The 16,948-nt window shown below is 39.7% G+C and overlaps 1 protein-coding gene across 4 annotated transcripts in view; it reads left to right on the top strand.

The window, feature by feature from the left end:
- Positions 1–16,948, top strand: part of slc6a2 (solute carrier family 6 member 2) — a 166,832-nt gene that overhangs the window by 134,673 nt on the left and 15,211 nt on the right. For all 4 annotated transcript variants that reach the window (XM_048546354.2, XM_048546357.2, XM_048546356.2 and 1 more), the window contains exons 10-11: positions 5,990–6,089; positions 16,231–16,331. In XM_048546354.2, coding sequence (XP_048402311.1) covers positions 5,990–6,089; positions 16,231–16,331 — 201 coding nt within the window. The remainder of the gene's footprint in view (positions 1–5,989; positions 6,090–16,230; positions 16,332–16,948) is intronic.

The raw sequence follows: 16,948 nt of genomic DNA, 5'->3' as shown, positions 1-16,948 counted from the left end.
GTCAGACATTCCTAAACTGCAATAAAGTGTTTGTTTAACAAACATTAATTTCTTAATTACTTTGAACTGGTGTTGGCATCCGTTGGAAATTTGATCAAAGTGAGTTATTGAAGAATATTTTCAGTTTATCTTGAGCTACTGTATTTATAGTTGAGATCTATTTGAAGCAAATTATGTACCAAGCACATGCTGATTTTCAACATTAGCAATAAGTACACAACTTACAATTCTTATATTTCTATTATGCATCTGTTGAAGATTACAGACAGTTTAAAATCTATTAATTGCGCTAATTTTTGTTACCTAATGATTTTCATCCAGTCACTGAGCAAATGATTTGATTTATTGAGGTATCAAGATGTGAAGCTGGATGAACACAGTAGGCCAAGCAGCATCTGAGGAGCAGGAAAGCTGACGTTTCGGGCCGAGACTCCTCTTCAGAAATGGGGGAGGGAGAGGAGGTTCTGAAATAAATAGGGAGAGAGGGGAGGCAGATAGAAGATGAACAGAGGAGAAGATAAGTGGAGAGGAGATAGACAAGTCAAAGAGGTGGGGATGGAGCCAGTAAAGGTGAGTGTAGGTGGGGAGGTCGGGAGGGCAGACAAGTCAAGGGCAGGATGAGGTTAGGAGGCAGGAGATGGGGGTGGGGCTTGAGCTGGGAGGAGGGGATAGGTGGGAGGAAGGACAGTTGAGCGGGGATGAGCTGGGCTGATTTTGGAATGCAAGAGGGGGAGGGGAGATTTTGAAGCTTGTGAAGCCCACATTGATACCACTGGGCTGCAGGGCTCCCGACCGGAATATGAGTTGCTGTTCCTACAACCTTCAGGTGGCATTGTTGTGGTGCTGCAGGATGCCCAGGATGGACATGTCGTCTGAGGAATGAGAGGGGGAGTTAAAATGGTTCACGACTGGGAGGTGCAGTTGTTTAGTTCCAACCGAGCGCCGGCATTCTGCAAAGGGGTCCCCAAGTCGCCACTAAGTTTCCCCAATGTAAAGGAGGTCACAACGGGAACAGTGGATGCAGTATACCACATTGGCAGATGTGCAGGTGAACATCTGCTTGAGCCCTGGGATGGGGATGAGGGAGGTGGTATAGGGGCAGGTGCAGCACTTCCTGCGGTTGCAGGGGAAAAAGTGCTGGGGGAGACTGTGGAACGGACAAGGGAGTTGCGGAGAGAGTGGTCCCCCTGGAAAGCAGATAAGGGTGGGGAGGGAAAATTGTCTTTGGTGGTGGGGTCGGATTACAGATGGTGCAAGTGTTGGAGGATGATGCGTTGGACCCGCAGGTTGTTGGGGTGGTATGTGAGGACGAGGCGGATTCTGTTTTGGTTTTTATTGCAGGGATGGGGTGTGACAGATGAGTTGCAGGAAGTGCAGGAGGCACAGTTGAGGGCATTCTCGATCACTGAGAGGGAGAAGTTGTGGCCCTTGAAAAACGAGGACATCTGAGATGCACGGGAGTGGAATGCCTCATCCTGGGAGCAGATACGGTGGAGGTGAAGGAATTGGGAATAGGGGATGGAATTTTTGCAGGAAGGTGGGTGGGAGGAGGTGTATTCTCGGTAGCTGTGGGAGTTGGTGGGGTTGAAATGGATATCGTTTTCTAGGTTGTTGCCAGAGATGGAGACAGAGAGGTCCATGAAGGATAGAGAGGTATCAGAGATGGTCCAGATGAACGTACGGTTTGGACGGAAGTTGTCAGTGAAGTGGATGAACTGTTTGAGCACGAGGCGGTGCTGATACAGTCGTCAATGTAACGGAGGAAGAAGTGGGGTTTAGGGCCGGTGCAGGTATGGAAGAGGGATTGTTCCACGTAACGTACAAAGAGGCAGGCATAGCTTGGGCCCATGTGGGTACCCATGGCCACCCCCTTTGTCTGTAGGAAGTGGGAGGAATTGAAAGAGTTGTTAAGGGTGAGGATGAGTTCGGCTAAGTGGATGAGGGTGTCAATGGAGGGGGACTGGTCGGGCCTGCAGGACAGGAAGAAGCGGAGGGCCTTCAGGCCATCTGCCTGAGGAATACAGGTGTATAGGGACTGGACGTCCATGGTAAAAATGAAATGTTGGGGACCGAGGAATTGGAAGTTCTGGAGGAGGTGAGGGTGTGGGTGGTGTCACGGACGTAGGTCGGGAGTTCCTGGAGCAAGGGGGAGAAAATGGAGTCAAGATAGGTGGAGATATGTTCGGTGGGGCAGGAACAGGCTGAGACAATGGAACAATCCCTCTTTTGCACCTACGCCGGCCCCAAACCCCACCTCTTCCTCTGTTACATTGATGACTGTATCGGCACCTCCTCATGCTCTCATGAGGAGCTCGAACAGTTCATCCACTTCACCAACACCTTCCATCCCAATGTTAAGTTCTCTTGGAGAATTCTCCTTCTCTCTCTCCTTCCTGGACCTCTCTGTCTCCAACTCTGGCAACAACCTAGAAACCAATATCCATTTCAAGCTCACCAACTCCCACAGCTACTGAGAGTACATATCCTCCCACCCACCTTCTTGCAAAAATGATATTTCTTATTCCCAATTCCTTCGCCTCCACCGCAACTGCTCCCAGGAGGAGGCATCCCACTCCCATGCATCTCAGATGTCCTCATTATTCAAGGACCACAACATTCCCCCCATCAGTGGTCGAGAACGCCCCGACTGTGTCTCCCACATTTCCCGCAACTCATCCCTCACACCGCCCCCCCTGCAATAATAACCAAAACAGAATCCCCCTCATCCTCACGTATCACCCCACCAACCTCTGGATCCAATGCATCATCCTCCAACACTTCTGCCATCTGCAATCCAACCCCACCACCAAAGACATTTTTCCCTCCCCACCCTTTATCTGCTTTCCGGAGGGACCACTCCCTCCGTGACTCCCTTGTTCTCTCCACACTCCCCTCCAGCCCCACCACACCCGGCACTTTTCCCTGCAACCGCAGGAAGTGCTACACCTGCCCCTACGTCTCCCTCCTCACTCCCATTCTCGACCCCAAGAAGACTTTCTACATCAAGCAGATGTTCACCTGCACATCTGCTAATGTGGTATATTGCATCCTCTGTTCCCATTGTGGCCTCCTGTACGTTGGGGAAACCAAGCAGAGGTTTGGGGACCGTTTTGCAGAACACTACAGTCGGTTCACACTAAACAACTGCACCTCTCAGTCATGAACCATTTCAACTCCCCCTCCCACTCCTCAGACGACATGTCCATCCTGGGCCTCCTGCAGTGCCACAACGATGCTACCCAAAGGTTGCAGGAACAGCAACTCATATTCCGCTCGGCAACCCTGTAGACCAATGGTATCAATGAGGACTTCACAAGCTTCAAAATCTCCCCTCCCCCTACCACATTCCCAAAACCAGCCCCGCTTGTTCCCGCCTCCCTAACCTCTCTTTCCTCCCACCTATACCCTCCTCCCACCTCAAGCCCCACCCCCACCTCGTACCTCCTAACCTTATCCCGCTCCTTTGACCTGTCCATCCTCCCTGAACTGACTTATCTCCTCTCTCACTCCCCACCACTACATTCACCTTTACTGGCTCCATCCCCAACTCTTTGACCTGTCTATCTCCTCTCCGCCTATCTTCTCTTCTATCCATCTTCTATCCACCCCCTCCTCCCTATTTACTTCAGAACCCACTTCTCTTCCCTGATTTCTGAAGAAGGGTCTAGGCCTGAAACGTCAGCCTCCTGCTCCTCTGATGCTGCTTGGCCTGCTGTGTTCATCCAGCTCTACACCTTGTTATTTCGGATTCTCTGACATCTGCAGTTCCTACTATTTCTGATTTGATTTATTGTTGTCACATGTACCCTAAGTACATTGAAATGTTTTGTTTTGCTTAAAGTACATGCAGATCACAGGGTGTTTAGACAAAATGAGGCATTCAAGGTTACAGCTGCACAGGACGTGCACAGAAGCAAGAAAGAATTGCTGTTTAAAAGTGCAGAACAGTTGTTAAAAATTTGAGAATAAGATCTGCTGTAGAGCATTCGCAGAGTCACCAGGTGTCAGTGCCATCTTAAATCCATGTAATGTTTACAATCTTGGGGAGGGGAAATGTCCAAATATTGTGGGTGTCCAGGAAGCATGTTGGGGAGGGTTCCTGACCCTGGAAGCTCTCACAAAGTTATGAGTTAACTACCTTCATTTTTGAAAATAATTTCTTTTCACATTGAGACAGAGGGAAGTAGCAGTCGCTGGTGGGATGGATAGCTGTATGAAGGGAAACAGCTGACGTTTTATGCAAATACCATTCACCCTTTGTTACATTCTGATGCAACAAGGCTGAGTAAGCCAACATTTTAAATGAACTTTGAGCACTTTTTGTTCTGGAAGTTTGAGCGCCACTTGGTATATTGTTTCATATGGACTGATAATGACTTGGTATAAAATGGAAAGAATGAGAAGCAGAGGACCTGAGAGATTTCCTGGAGCATTGGTGCAGATACAGCATTCTTCTGTCAATATCTGGTGTCCATATTAGTACTGGGGCTGGTTAACTCAGTTGTCTGGCTAGCTGGGTTACAATGCAGTGATGCCAACAGCACCAACACTGGTTAAGGTCACCACGTAGGAATCATCCCCTCCCCAAACTTCTTGAGCTGCCCCCTCACCTGAGGCATGGAGACCCCTTGGGTTGAACCACCACCAGTCATCTCTCTATGATGAGAAAGCAGACCTAAGGTCTTGTGTCGATGCTGTCACTTTAAAAGGTTATTTTGTACTTTTTTTGGGGGAGAGGTTGTAAGGCCTAACTGGGTACTGAAGATGACTTAATAACACAGCTTGTGAAGCCTTTGGAGCCTAAAAAGAGTTGGAACTGTCAGTGAAAGATTCCAAGCTGCTATTCTCTCTGAACCTTCTCTTGATGTTTTTTCCTCCTGGCTTAGAGAACTGCATGTAAGAATCTGTGTCAGAATTTGCCTTTTTCCCAAAGGGTGTGCTTATGGGATGTCACTGTTTTCTATATAACATAGAACATGGAACAGTGCAGCACAGCACAGGCCCTTTGGCCCATGATGTTGTGCCGACCCATCAGCCTACTAATATCAAACCACCCTGCGTTGGAACAGTTAATTAGTAATAGGTACTGTATCTATTATTCAGTTATGTTTTCCAGTAGTTAAGTTGTTCTAAATTCTTGTTTGCATTTTAACTATTGTGTTTAAATAAATAGTGTATTACTTGTGTCAAGTAGTTTGACCAGTCGCTTTATGTCTGGAAAACAGCACTTCACATCTACCTTTAAAGTAAGAAAAATTAGGGTCTGAGTTATCTTCTTGAAATATTTTGAGGGGTCTGGTCTGATCTGTAACTGTCTGATGAGGCTATGAAGACTTTACCTTCAGTACCGGAGTTAATATAGTGACCAGCATATTTTTTTTTACAAAAGAAAACAAACTTCCTACTTGATGCAAATCTTAGTACTATAATCTTCAACAACATTCCATTTCGTTCCCTGAGATAAGATAATTTCATACCATGGGTTTTCTGGCTGAATATGAAAAGATTGTAAATGCTGGGGCCACTTCTGTGTTTTGTTACAGATTAGTGGACCATTACAGGTCCGCATTCATTGGAATACCGTTACATAATATGGCTCACCTGTACAATAATAAAGCTAAATAAATCACACATTAGTCATACAAATCAATTATAACAAATCACTTCCGTGGAATGCCAATGATTTAATCCTGTGGAAGGGAAGTGCATATTGCTACTACTAATATTTAGGAACTCAATATGTATATTTGCAGTTCAAAAAAAAATTGTTGATCACCCCATTACAAAGAACTAGCCACTGCTCCAGGATAGTACAGATTGCAGACAGTGAATTGCAGGATTTTTGATGTTAACTTTTCAGCATAATCCTGGATATTGTCAGAATGGTTTGATTTTGGGATTTATAATTTTTATCATTTGTTATCAAGAACAATCCAATGAAAACATCAAATATATAACATAAGAATTGTACTTGTTTAACATTTTATAGGGTGGGATTTACGTGCTCACGCTACTAGATCAATTTGCTGCAGGGACAGCAATCCTATTTGGAGTATTAATAGAAGCCATTGGTGTATCTTGGTTTTATGGTAAGTTTCATTCAATTTTAAACTATTCAAATACAACAGTGAAAGGCTTATGGTAAACTGTTATTTGACCAAGTTAATTCTGTTCTGTTAGACATCACTTTAACATAAGTATAATATCAATGAAATATGGTACAAGGGCAATAGCAGGTAGTGCGAACATTTTGTACCTTTGTGTATACAATAATTGTTGTCTATTAACCTTTTATTACTAACAGGGTTTAAATTTCATTTAGAAAATATTACAGAGTACAAAGCAGAAGAAGCTGGAAATACTCAACAATCTGGCAGTATATGTGGAGAACAAGAGAGAAAATTTGCAATTTTTGAACTTTCATCTGATTTCCATTATGTTGTTTCTGTATTAATGCTAATAAGATATGATTTAAATCTGAGCTTTTAAGCCACAATATGTATTTTCAACACAGCAACAGAATGGTCTTTTTGTAAATAATGCATGTCCAATACTGTGTTATTGAATAGTATGACACATTCTGAACTGGCAACTATGATAGAGGACTTTGAAATCCCAGCTGGATTATCTGTTTGACATTTGGCTAACTTCAGCTAGTTTTCAGCCTTACTGTTCATTGTGTCTCTGAATGGGAGGAACAGGAAGATGATGCTGTGTTGTAGCCAGTAACTTTTATTAATAAGGATAGAAGTTGAGGAATGGGACAAACAATGGTCTAGCAATAATTCCATCCATAAGAATACTATTCTTCAGAATACTGGACTGTTGTCATAGCATAAACAGAAAGTCTTGCAACTGTATAATTGTACTCTGGCACAGTAAAAGTCATATTGTAGTATTTGGTGAATAATTCAAAGTTGTAGGAAAAATGGTTGTGTAACTCAGCAAAACCGCATCTCTGAAGACACTAAGCATTTTTCCATTGACTTGCGCTATTAGAGAAGAGACACCAATCTTTTTCTCGCTATCCTGGAGAATTCAGGTTGGTCATAATTTGCCACTTTGAAAAGACAAAGGATAAAATAGAATTCAGAATCAAAGAGCCACAAGAGGCTTTCTAATGAGCATACCTTGATTTCCTAATGTCTGGATAGCAAGCTTGTTGTAGGTGTTGACTTCTATGTTAAAAATGACATCATTTGGAGAAAGTAGCCTGATGTGCATAGTCATTAATTTAGTTGTGATAAGGTGAGTGAACTGTCAAATCTAACCATATAATAACTTAGAAATTAATCTTAATCAGTATGAAGAGAGAAAATAATTAAGGTTTGATAATTACAATTTTTCATTAGATTGGAGAGTTTCAAATCACTCACGTTATATAAAGAACAAAACATAAATCATATGTAAATCCAATATTGGGTTTTAACAGACCAGATCTATGTTGATCATTAACTGATTGATCTTGAGATGGAAGAATATTTTCCTGGCTTATGAGAAAACTGTTTTTCTCGTTGTCAACCTTTTTTACACAGAATGTTGATATACCTTAGAAAGCCTTGTATTAGTTCCAGGAAATTTATTTCGTCATCACAGCAATATTGATAGTCTTCCATATTTAAAAAAAAGTGGTTCATAATTTGATGGCATGTTGAAACCAAAGCAATAATGTTCTGTGTATAAATCTAAAGCACATTATCTAAATTAGACACTTCAAAGGGCAATTTCACAGCAGGGAATTATAACATTTTTATGATTATTCTGATATTTTCAAATGGACAATGATTTTGAAAATTAATATTAATGCCTTTTCTTTTAACACAGTCGCTTGTTAATTAGTGTTATTGAAATGAGTTTGAACATTGATATAAATAGACTGATGATTATAGCGATATTCTTCAAACCTAGACTTGTTTCCACATGCCAGTAGGATTACTGCATTTGTGGCCATGTAGCTGCTCCAATTTGAGAATTGTCTGATGTACCAGACCCTCTTGATGCTGTTGAAGTTTCAAACAACACAAAATGACCTGATGTTTCAATGAGGATACTGTATTATAGCTCTCAGCATTAATTAAAGCCTGCTGATAATGTGATCTGGCATTTTATCCTCTACCTCTTGACTGGAAAGACGACTCCAGTGGTCAAAGTGACCCAATGGGATTGTTGTCAAGGCCCTTGAGGCAAACACAGCATTTAAGGAAAGGGAGCATTGTTGAGGTATTTGGATTTAAGCATAGTTATGAAAGTCATATAATTGTACTGCATTGGCATTTTACAGTACAATTGCAAGTGTCAATTTCACCTTTACAAGTCTGAACAATCGTATAGAAAATAAACAGAAGGACTTAAACAAAGTCACAGAGGTTTGCACTTTCTGTTGAATAAATTATCTGCAGCCTATTCCAAATCAATTGACATTTGTTGTATTAATTAATGCATTATCAAAGCAGCCAATCACTGTGAACATTCATGACTCAGCCTTTGTAACATACAAGAAAATGATTAACGGTGTTCTCAATTTTCTTTGGAAACAAGCTCATAGTCCAAAAAGTATGCATTTAGATTCATCAAAATACTCCATGTTTATGCATGTTTCGCATTACTTGTGGTAAAATCTTAATCTTGACAATTTTAAAACAAACAGTTGGGAAGAATTTATAGTATTCCATTTTACCATGATGTGTTGTCAAATTATCACTAAACGTCCAGTGAAAACATTGAACAAGTATACTTTCCAGTTTGTTTTGAGTTCAACTTAAAAACAGCTCACAAGTTCAACGGTCAATGAAAATTCATCCAAACACTCAGGAAAAGCATATGAACAGTTCAATCTGCTTTCATTTTCTCCTCATTCCAAACAAATACACTGAATGATTCGTGACTGTCCACAGTTTTTGTATTAATCAAATCATCCTTCCTTCCTATTTTTGCAACTGAGAGCAAAATAGTTTAATGACTAGAGATTTCTTATTTCTCAATAACTTCACAGGCATTTAGTTTCACATTTGCTCACTTAGAATAGTTCCAAATGTACAGGAGCTGATAAGATGTGGGCAGGTGTATGTAACTAATGTAGAATTTGTATATCTGTTGTGACATTGAACAATAGCTAAAGGAGAACTTCAGCAATGAGTCCAATCTTTATTCTGGGTCCAAAAAGTAAATTCTCATTTGTACATGTCAACTTACAGCTGCAGTTCTGAAAACATTTATCAAATTAGAAAAGGCATGGATCTGTTCTGCAAAAAAGTGCAAATTAATTTGAGTACAAAGAGGCAACAATTTGGAAAACAACACACTTTTTTTCAGTTGCCCTAATAGGATGTTGTTACAGCTTTGGGGATAGCTGTGGTTAATACCTTTTTATTATTGTTATGCTAATGTTTGAAACATCGATTGTTCAACAATAACAAGTTTTCTCTTATTTAATACTCTCAAAACCAGAATCTAACATTTCTATCGGCTCCTATAGTATTTACTTTTAGGGCTGCCATTTGTTATTTAGTACATGCATTGCCTAGCATAGCGAGATTGGAAGAAAGTGCAAAAAGATGCATTGAATTTTTTTTAAAAGGTCTTACCACTGCTCGAAAGAGGTCTTCATTCCTAAAAAGTATTCACATCAACAGCAATATGGATATCTTCCATTTTATCAACTGATTTAGTTTAACAAATTGTTGTAACATAATAGTTGTTCCAGGAAACAGCTCTGAAATATAAACAAACAATGCAAGAATAAACACTTAGATTTTTGTTCCTTCTTTAACTCAGTGAAATATTCTAGATTTTGGCTCATTGGGGAACTGGAGGGACAGCTGAAAATGCATTTTGGCACCCTGCTGCATGGGTTTGTGTGAGAATTACTCAGAAATACAATTCCAATAAATGATTCTCCTGTTCCAAAGATCTTCCAGGAATATCTTCAGTTCTCAGTCAGAATTGTCAAGACTACAGATAATTCTGCAGTACAGGCCTGAATAGTTATCCAGGAAATCTTATCACAGAAGTAACCTTAATATCCAGTGAAACTACCCCCACCTTTACCTGATCCTCAACTACATTGCAGCTACTACCCTGACCAGATTCCCCCACTTAACCATCTTGACTTACCCATTGACAATCCAAGCCCAATCCACTTACTCCATAAGCAGATGGTTAGTCTATTATAGGCTGACCACATGTCACCCAACTGTCCTGACAACCATTCAATTGCATCAGCACCTATGCTCCTGACCAGTCTCTGTTCCCAACCAGACTACCCATCCTAACCCAGCCTGCCTGCCAAACCATTTAACTCAATCTGACTCGTGTCCACCTCAAAGTCACCTACTTTACAAATTCACTAATGTTGGAACCAGATCTGAAAACTTACCATGCAATAGATAGCACATGCTATAAAAAGGGAATGTTCCTGTCTTTGCCAAATCTGCTGCACCCCACTCTGAGAAAGTTCTCGGAGACTGTGATGCAAATCACTGTGAAAGTAATACACAACAGTGTCCTGTCAGAGAAATTTATTGGTCCAGCAGCAACTTAACCATAATTGATGCTGCTCAGAAAGCCCAGGCCAGAGTGCACCCACAATCAGAGAAGTGTAAACATGTCATGTACATGTGACATGATCACAAGTACAAAATAATTTTTATGGCTCATATCTTGCCCCAGGGCTCAGACAGTTCAATTTTTTGTTAAAATTTTAAATCAGGATCCATTTATATCATACTATTTGCAATGTACATTTGGGTCTTCTGTTGAGTTAGTAAATGAACTAGGAACTAGGTTGACAATAAGATGTTTATGGTCTGATTAGCAGAAGGGCACAGGATGGGTGGGGTCTAGATCAGAGCCAGACAGGCAGGCACGGGGCTCTGGGGGGGGTTTTCATTGTTTGTGATTCATACCTACTTAAACATAATTTAGTTTATACAATCTCCCATATAGACCAACTACAGAAATATTAAAATCATTTTAAGGTGCACATCCAAACAATGATTTATGAGGGTCAGTCTCAAATGTTTTATTCCTGTTCTCCCATAAGGTTTGCAGCATCAGACTGTGCAAACATTAATTTGAAATGAAGTTTATCCAACAAAGTGAGAGAAACCTTTTAGTGTCAAACAACCAAAACTGTGTAACACCTACCCAGGTAATGAATTTAACTGGGTCTACCATTCACAAAGTACAAATAACAGAAGAGAAATTTTAGAATACAATTAAGGAATGGCAGTTCTTGAAATGTTGTGAAGTTCAGGATGATGAATTGGTATCAAGTAATATCAATTTGAAGCTGGCTTCATTTCATTTCAAAGTGTTGCCAACATAAGTACACGTGTGGTTCACACCCTAGGTGTGGCTAGCATACAACATTCTCTGCAATTTAAGGCAATCGGCAGAATGTATAGAATGGCAAGACTAAAAACACAGCATTGGTAAGACTGCAGCTGGAGTAGTGTACAATATTAGAATGTTAATGTGTTGGAAGCAGTTCAGAGAAGCTTTACCAGATTAGTACCCGGAGTGAGTGGGTTGCCTGTTATGGCTAGGCCTGTATCATTTGGAGTTTGGTGGAGTGAGAATTGACATAATTATAAACATATAAGATTCTGAGGGGACTTGACTGGCTGGATGTGGAATGGATGTTTCCTCTTGTGAGAGAATCTAGATCTGGGGACTCAGTTTTAAAAATGAGGCATCAGTCATTTAAGACAGAGATGAAGAAACTCTTTTTATTTGTCTCTTAGGGTTGAGAGTCATTGCAATTCCCTTCCTCAAAAGATAATGGATGCAGAATCTTTAAATATTTTTAAGGTAGAGGTAGATAGCTTCTGATTACTGAGAGGATGAAAGATTATCAGGGATATGAAGGAATGTAGAGTTGAGGTCAAAATCATATCAACAATGTTTGCATTGAATAGCAGAGTAGTCTCAAGAGCTGGGTAGATCACTTTTGTTCATGTTTTCATGTAGAAATAGACACGTCATTTAGCTGTCTCAGATGTGCCTTTATGAATTTTAGACTTTGGCAAATTATTGGCCTGAAGAGGGAAATCATAATTCTGCATTCAGTAATGTTCTATGTTAGCATATTTGATGGGGACCCTAGGTATTCCCTTGAAAGTGTCCTATGGCCAAACATTACCATTCTCCAATCTGAACAATATTGACTTTGAGACTAGAATTCAAAGAATGATTTTAATTCAAGTTACATTCTTGAGGGAATTTGGACTTCTGGTGATAGCAAAAAATGGGTTTGCAGCCATTTTACATCACTTCTGATTTCTGTATCCATTGACTATGGTACAAAAGGTGGCATTGTTAAAGTTGGACACTGGATAGAGTAAATTAAGCTTTGGAATGTCAATGTCTGCAGCTGATCATGTGTTCATGGAGCTGACCTTGTGATCACTGTGTAATGGGTCAAGTAATTGAATTTTTAAAAATGTATTTGTTCATGGGGTGAGTGAATCACAGGCAAGGTCAATATTTATACTACACAGAAAGTCATCATCATACAGCATGGAAACAGCCCCTTCAGACTAACTCAGCTGTGCTGACCAAGCCTCCCAAATGAAACTAGTTTTATTTGCCTTCATTTGGCCCTTATCCCTCAAACATTTACTGTTCATATATTTATCCAAATGTTTTTTAAATGTTGGAACTGTACCTGCATCTACGACTTCCACCACCAGCTTGATATATATACGCAGTGCCTTTGTGTGAAAAAGCTACCCCTCAGGTCCTTTTTCTCCTCTCACATTAAAATGGCACGGTGGCTCAGTGATTAGCACTGCTGCCTCACGGCGCCAGGAACCCGGTTTGATTCCACCCTCGGGCAACTGTCTGTGTGGAGTTTACTCATTCTCCCTGTGACGGCATGGGTTTCCTCCGGGTGCTCTGGTTTCCTCCCGCAGTCCAAAGATGTGCAGGCTAGTTGGATTGGCCATGCTAAATTGCCCACAGTATTCAGGGATGTGTAGATTAAGTAGGTTTTAGGGGAATGGGCCTGGGTGGGTTGCTGTGAGGGCTGGTGTGGACTTGTTGGACCAAAGGGCCTGTTACTACTCTGTAGGGATTCTATGATCTGAATGATGCCCTCTGTCTTTGAATTCTCCCATCCTAGCAAAATGACCTTTTGCTAATCACTTATCGATGTCCCTTCTGACTTTATAAGCCTTTGAGGTCACTCCTCGGCTGCTTGAGAAGGTAATGATGATTTGGCTTCTTGAACTGTTGTAGTCCATGTAGGGTAGGCTTATCCATAATCCCTGCTAGGAAAGGACTTGCAAGATTTTGACCCAGCAACAGTGGAGTAATGGTAAATCAAAATGGTGTGTGGCATAAAGGGCAACTTGCAGTTCATTGTATTCCCATGCACTTTGCATTATAAGGCAGCCGGTTTTAAATATTTTTACAGGATTTGGTTTATGATACATAAGGTTTTAGTCATGTTGATGGAGCACCAGGAGAGGGCAGTTGGCTACTTGCCAAACTCAACCAGTTTACATGGGACTTCAGTCACTGAAACAATATACAGAGTTGAGTTTGGAATACTTCAAAATGAACGATGTGTTTTTCAGGAGAGAGAAGTTCAGTAAGCATGTCTTATTGTTCTCTCTTTATATACACTCTGGAAACATACAAATTATTAGTGCAATTTGTTCCAGAAATGCAATGGGGATTAGGTCTAAATAGAGTAAAATCTGATGCCTTAATGACCCTTAGGCTGTTGATGTACAATTTGTAGAATGGATCCAGGACCTACATACCTACATCAACGTTGAGTCAGTTTTATTGTTCCATATGGTTCTCATTGTGTGTTGAATAGATACTTACTGCATAATCTTTCACTTTAAATAAATTATGATCTAAATTAAAGTAGTATGAACAGAATTTCAGATGAAAGCATTAAAATGTTTTGATACTATAATCTTGGGTCATCACATTCCATTTACCTGTTCAAGTTGATAGTTTTCTGAAAGTCACAGCTTAATCATGAATTGCTAGGATAACTTGCCTTAAGAAAAATCTTAATCCAGCTGAAACAGTTTGAAGTTGTGTTTGCACTAAATAACTGAAGTAACAGAAATAAGGTTTGTATTTTCAGTCTGACAAATAACAATCCAGTCCCTGGCCTTCTAAACATCAATTTATCATTCAGGATGCATTATTAGTCTAGTCAAATATCATAAGTCTTAACTTCTTTGTAACTGTTAGCATTCCCTTGTAAATAAAATACTTTTAAAAATATTTTTCTTTATTCGAATGCCACAATGATAAATTAACTTACCACAAAGTGTGAGAAAGTGATTCCATAAATTATTTTAAAATGCGTTGGAATTCTCTTGTATTGAAAAATGGTGCATAATTAATTTGGCTTTTAAAACTTGATTTGAGAACAACAGGCCATGAAGTAATAACATAAATGCCCATTAAAAGTTCAAGAATCTGGCCTATTATATCTCCAAGATGTCAGACAGGATGTGCATGTACATTTCTGACTAGAAGTATATTATCAACCATACTAGTTTAAGAAAGAAAAGACATCCAGAGCCCATTCCTGAAAGATGAATTGGTTACTTTAGTTCACAAAGAGCTACATGCTTGTCGGAGATCTCCCTTTAGGATGGCTTTGCTCAGGGATAGCTGCTGCCAGACCTTGAAAGCACAGAAACCTACAAGGCAAGTTATTTATATTTTTTTAATTAAATATACTGAATAAAATCCCATTTAAAATAAAAGATTAATTACCAGTCTCAGTTTAACTTTTACTGTTTTGCTACTCAGGCCTGTAGTTGAGATTGGGATCACTATAACAGCTTGCTTTATGTGCATTTAAAATTTGACTGCGTATCTTATAGTTAATTCCTTCCAAATGGCAGTTTATGAAGTCTAAGATGAAAATGGATTGAAGTTTTGTTGAATGGCAGAAAGTTAAACTTTTACAGCATTTGCATCAATTCAGTTTTCATACGCCTGAATTTCACATTTCTTGTAGACCAGAGTTATCACATTTGTGATAAATCAATGTGCAGCAGGCTAAATGAGTTGAAATAACTCAATGATATTGCATAAGTAATCCAAAACACACAATCTTGCCTTAATGAGGAACTAAATGGATTGTGTGTGGTTGCATCATTTATTTCAATGGCTTACACTGTTACACTGTTTCTGCTCCTTTTTAGGAATGCAAAAAAACGCTGCAGTGTAATTGGTACAGCTGATACTCTACACTTTATATGTACTGGGAACAAAGTCCTCAAATTAATCGCATGTTGATGGTTGGTGTGAAACCCAGTGCAGACAGTTTAACAATGCTTTAGTTTGCAATTACTGTTCTGCGCTATAATCACAATAAGTGCAAAGCAAATGTTTCATGATGGATTTGCAAATTGTTTAATCTCAGCAATGAATTGATTTCCCCATTAGCTCTTGGAGAAATTAAATATTTGACTTGAATACCATAAGCTGAGGACAGGACATGAATGCATTTCAAATTAATGAGACATTAGTTCTCATAGTTGTAGCTGGTTGTAACAAGTTATTTTGCCATGCAAGATGCTTACCTTTTCAAGTGCATTTCTCAGATTTATTCTGCTGAGTAATTCTTAACGTTTAATGTTGGTCAACATTTTCTCTCCATTTTGATAAATGGCTCAAACTCATTCATTCAGGATGTGGAGTTGTGTTTGCAGAAATTATTTGCCTAATTATTTCTTATTTGAAGTCTTTGGATTGCTCCCTTTTCCAAGGGGTTACTTGTTAGTTACATCAATTTGGTCTGATTTTAGATTCATTTTGTTTTATTGTTGTTCAATAATCTATCTCCTTGATATGTTTTAACCCTTCTATTTAATTGAAGGAATTACCCTGAGGATGTTAAGGGTAATATATAGAGTTTGTTTATTTTAGAAAGCTGCCAAGCTGTCTTCAACTTCTCATCCACTTTTTATTCTTTGCCGAATTAGTCCTTGAGACAGTGTTAAGTGAAGGAAACTCAGCTCTAGTTTTGACCATATATCCTTTTGTAAAGCTGGTTCCTTGCATGTAGAGAATGTGTTCAGAAATTATAATGTTCGCTTGCTAGTGGGCAATTAGATTGCTATGTCTTTTGTGATTTGAAATAAAATGGCATTGTTTCTGTGGCAACTAAATTGAAAAGGATGGTTAAGCGTCCCACCCACGATCTAGCTGATGTTCTAATGTATTTTGGAATTGCTTATGCTCTAGGAGTTGACAGATTCAGTGAAGATATCAGGCGAATGACCGGCTTCAAACCAGGTCTCTATTGGAGGCTCTGCTGGAAGTTTGTTAGTCCAGCCTTTTTACTGGTAAGTAAGCAGTAGTAAAGTTAACCCCATGTCTTAATACAATGTGAAACTTCACTTCAACCCAGGTGGCAGATTATCTGCTTTTTTGCTAAGGGACGTTTTTGTATTTTGGATGGGATAATAAGAGGGTGATGTTCAGGCAATCGTTTAAATCTTAAAGAGGTGCCTGTCCCTCATAGCCACCCAGCAATTAATGAAGTTCTGGATGAAGTTACCATATATCCCACAAACAGAGTCTGGTAGAAAACATTTGTACACTTATCCCAATTAACTACAACTGCATCTTCCATCAAGCACCAGTTACGATTGTGAAACCATCCTGTCTCTGATTTTGTGAGGGTGAGTAAAGACCTAAGAGAGTGCAAAATGGGCCAGAAGCTGTACAACATAGTTCAAAATTGGGACATTTTAAGGGAAACATTCAAAGATTATTTAGATAGGAGATTTTTTTCTAGAATTTCCAAATTATCTAATGTCTCAAGATCCTAATATATGGGATTTGCTCCTTTACATGAGTTAACTGATGTAATAAGGATGAACCTAGGAGTTAAAGAGTTGTACATAGAAAAAGACCATCAAGCTGGCACCAGTTCTTCATTAGAACAATCCAAAACTAA

This window comes from Stegostoma tigrinum, chromosome 16 (genome assembly GCF_030684315.1).
Source record: "Stegostoma tigrinum isolate sSteTig4 chromosome 16, sSteTig4.hap1, whole genome shotgun sequence".
NCBI lineage: Eukaryota > Metazoa > Chordata > Chondrichthyes > Orectolobiformes > Stegostomatidae > Stegostoma > Stegostoma tigrinum.
The sequence above is the reverse complement of the archived record's forward strand: the minus strand, read 5'-3'. Positions and strand labels throughout refer to the sequence as shown.